This window comes from Panthera uncia (assembly GCF_023721935.1).
Source record: "Panthera uncia isolate 11264 chromosome B3 unlocalized genomic scaffold, Puncia_PCG_1.0 HiC_scaffold_1, whole genome shotgun sequence".
Lineage (NCBI taxonomy): Eukaryota > Metazoa > Chordata > Mammalia > Carnivora > Felidae > Panthera > Panthera uncia.
Window position 1 is genome coordinate 73,033,351 of NW_026057582.1, and position 1,467 is coordinate 73,034,817.

Below are 1,467 nucleotides of genomic sequence, written 5' to 3' on the forward strand. Positions count from 1 at the left end.
TAAAAAAAAAGCATAATTTTAAGACCTGTGTGGTATTTTAATGCACTATGTTATAAAATCCTAAAGGAGGAGACTCTGTTACCTAACATATATTCCCAATACTTATTAAAATGACTGGCACATATGAGTAGGTGCCAAATTTTCTTGAATGAATATATATATATAGCTTAGAATAATATCTTACTTTAGTATAAGTCATTATTTGTAAGGAGCATTTTCTCATATTTACTCAATTGCATATCCACAAAGAAACGTTAGTCCCAAATAAAGCAAAAAACAAAACGAAAAAATACCCAGAAATCTCTAACTTAAAATATATTCAAGTTTGAAAGAGCAGAGCTTCTGTACATGAGTGTTTTCACAAAAAGTGGAAACAACCAAAATGCCCATCAACTGATGAATGGACAAAGAAAATATAGGGTATCCATACAATGGATTATTGCGCAGCCACAGAAGTACTAAAGTACTGATACATGGATACACCTTGAAAAGGTGATGCTGTGTGAAAGAAACCAGACACAAAAGGCCATTGACTATAGGATTCTATGTATAGGCATAATTATAATCTAAGTTTTCACCTACATTGCCTCCTTCCATTCCTAGCTCGAAGTAAAACTCGGGGTGCCTGAGGGCGGAGGCATCAGGTATCTGTTCCCTGGGGGCCGCGCCCAGCACAAGACTCTAACTAGAGAGAAATCATCATTCTCCCCTCCCAGGCTGCTCACATCCAGGGCCCTCCTGCGCCCCTCTGGGTTTGTGCTCGGCTCCCCCTGCAGGCGATCTCGCTGTGCCTCCTAGGACGCAGTAGTACACAGCAGAGTCTGACATTCTCACAGAGCGTTTCTGCAGGTGGAAGGAGCTGTCACTCTTAACAAGACTGGCGTGAAAACCGTGATGCTCTGCCCTCTGGTTTTCTGATAAGCCTTTCAGGAGCAATTGAGGAGCTTTGTTTTGGTACTGGACATACCAGAAAACAAAAACTGTGTAGCTACTCTGGTAAGTGCAATTCAGGGTCAAAGGTGTCCCCTCAAAGAGGGTAACAGAACCTTCTGTCTGGGTCACTGAATCTCCATTGATCCCTCCTGGAAAAAAAAAAAAGTTAAAGACTTTGTTATATTGATAATGTAAGGATAGTCTCCAGTTTGGCAGGGGTTAAAAGTCATCCTATAATCAAGGACTAGAACATCTTAGGAATTTTGAATAAATGTTACTTACTCAATATCAGCAAGATTGAAAGTCCTAAGTAGGAAGCAGACAGCATGGCCTGTGGAGAAGCAGTGGAAGGTTTCATTTGGGAATACACCCAAAGCTGAAAGGGTTGTTCCTCCAGTTTCTTGATCCTTTGGTGGAATCGCCTAGGAAATCTTGACTCCCGTGTTAAGCAAGCCAAACGGCCCTGCAAGGTCATATCACAGGCTCTAAAGAAAGATATACGTGCTCAGAAACACATGACGAATGTGTGATGAA

General features: G+C 41.2%; 1 gene segment (V, D, J or C); it reads right to left on the minus strand.

The window, feature by feature from the left end:
* Nucleotides 1-263: 263 nt before the first annotated feature.
* On the minus strand, nucleotides 264-1,467 carry LOC125908809 (T cell receptor alpha variable 18-like). The segment is given in 2 exon segments: nucleotides 264-1,082; nucleotides 1,216-1,467. Coding segments are annotated over 2 exon segments (576 nt in total).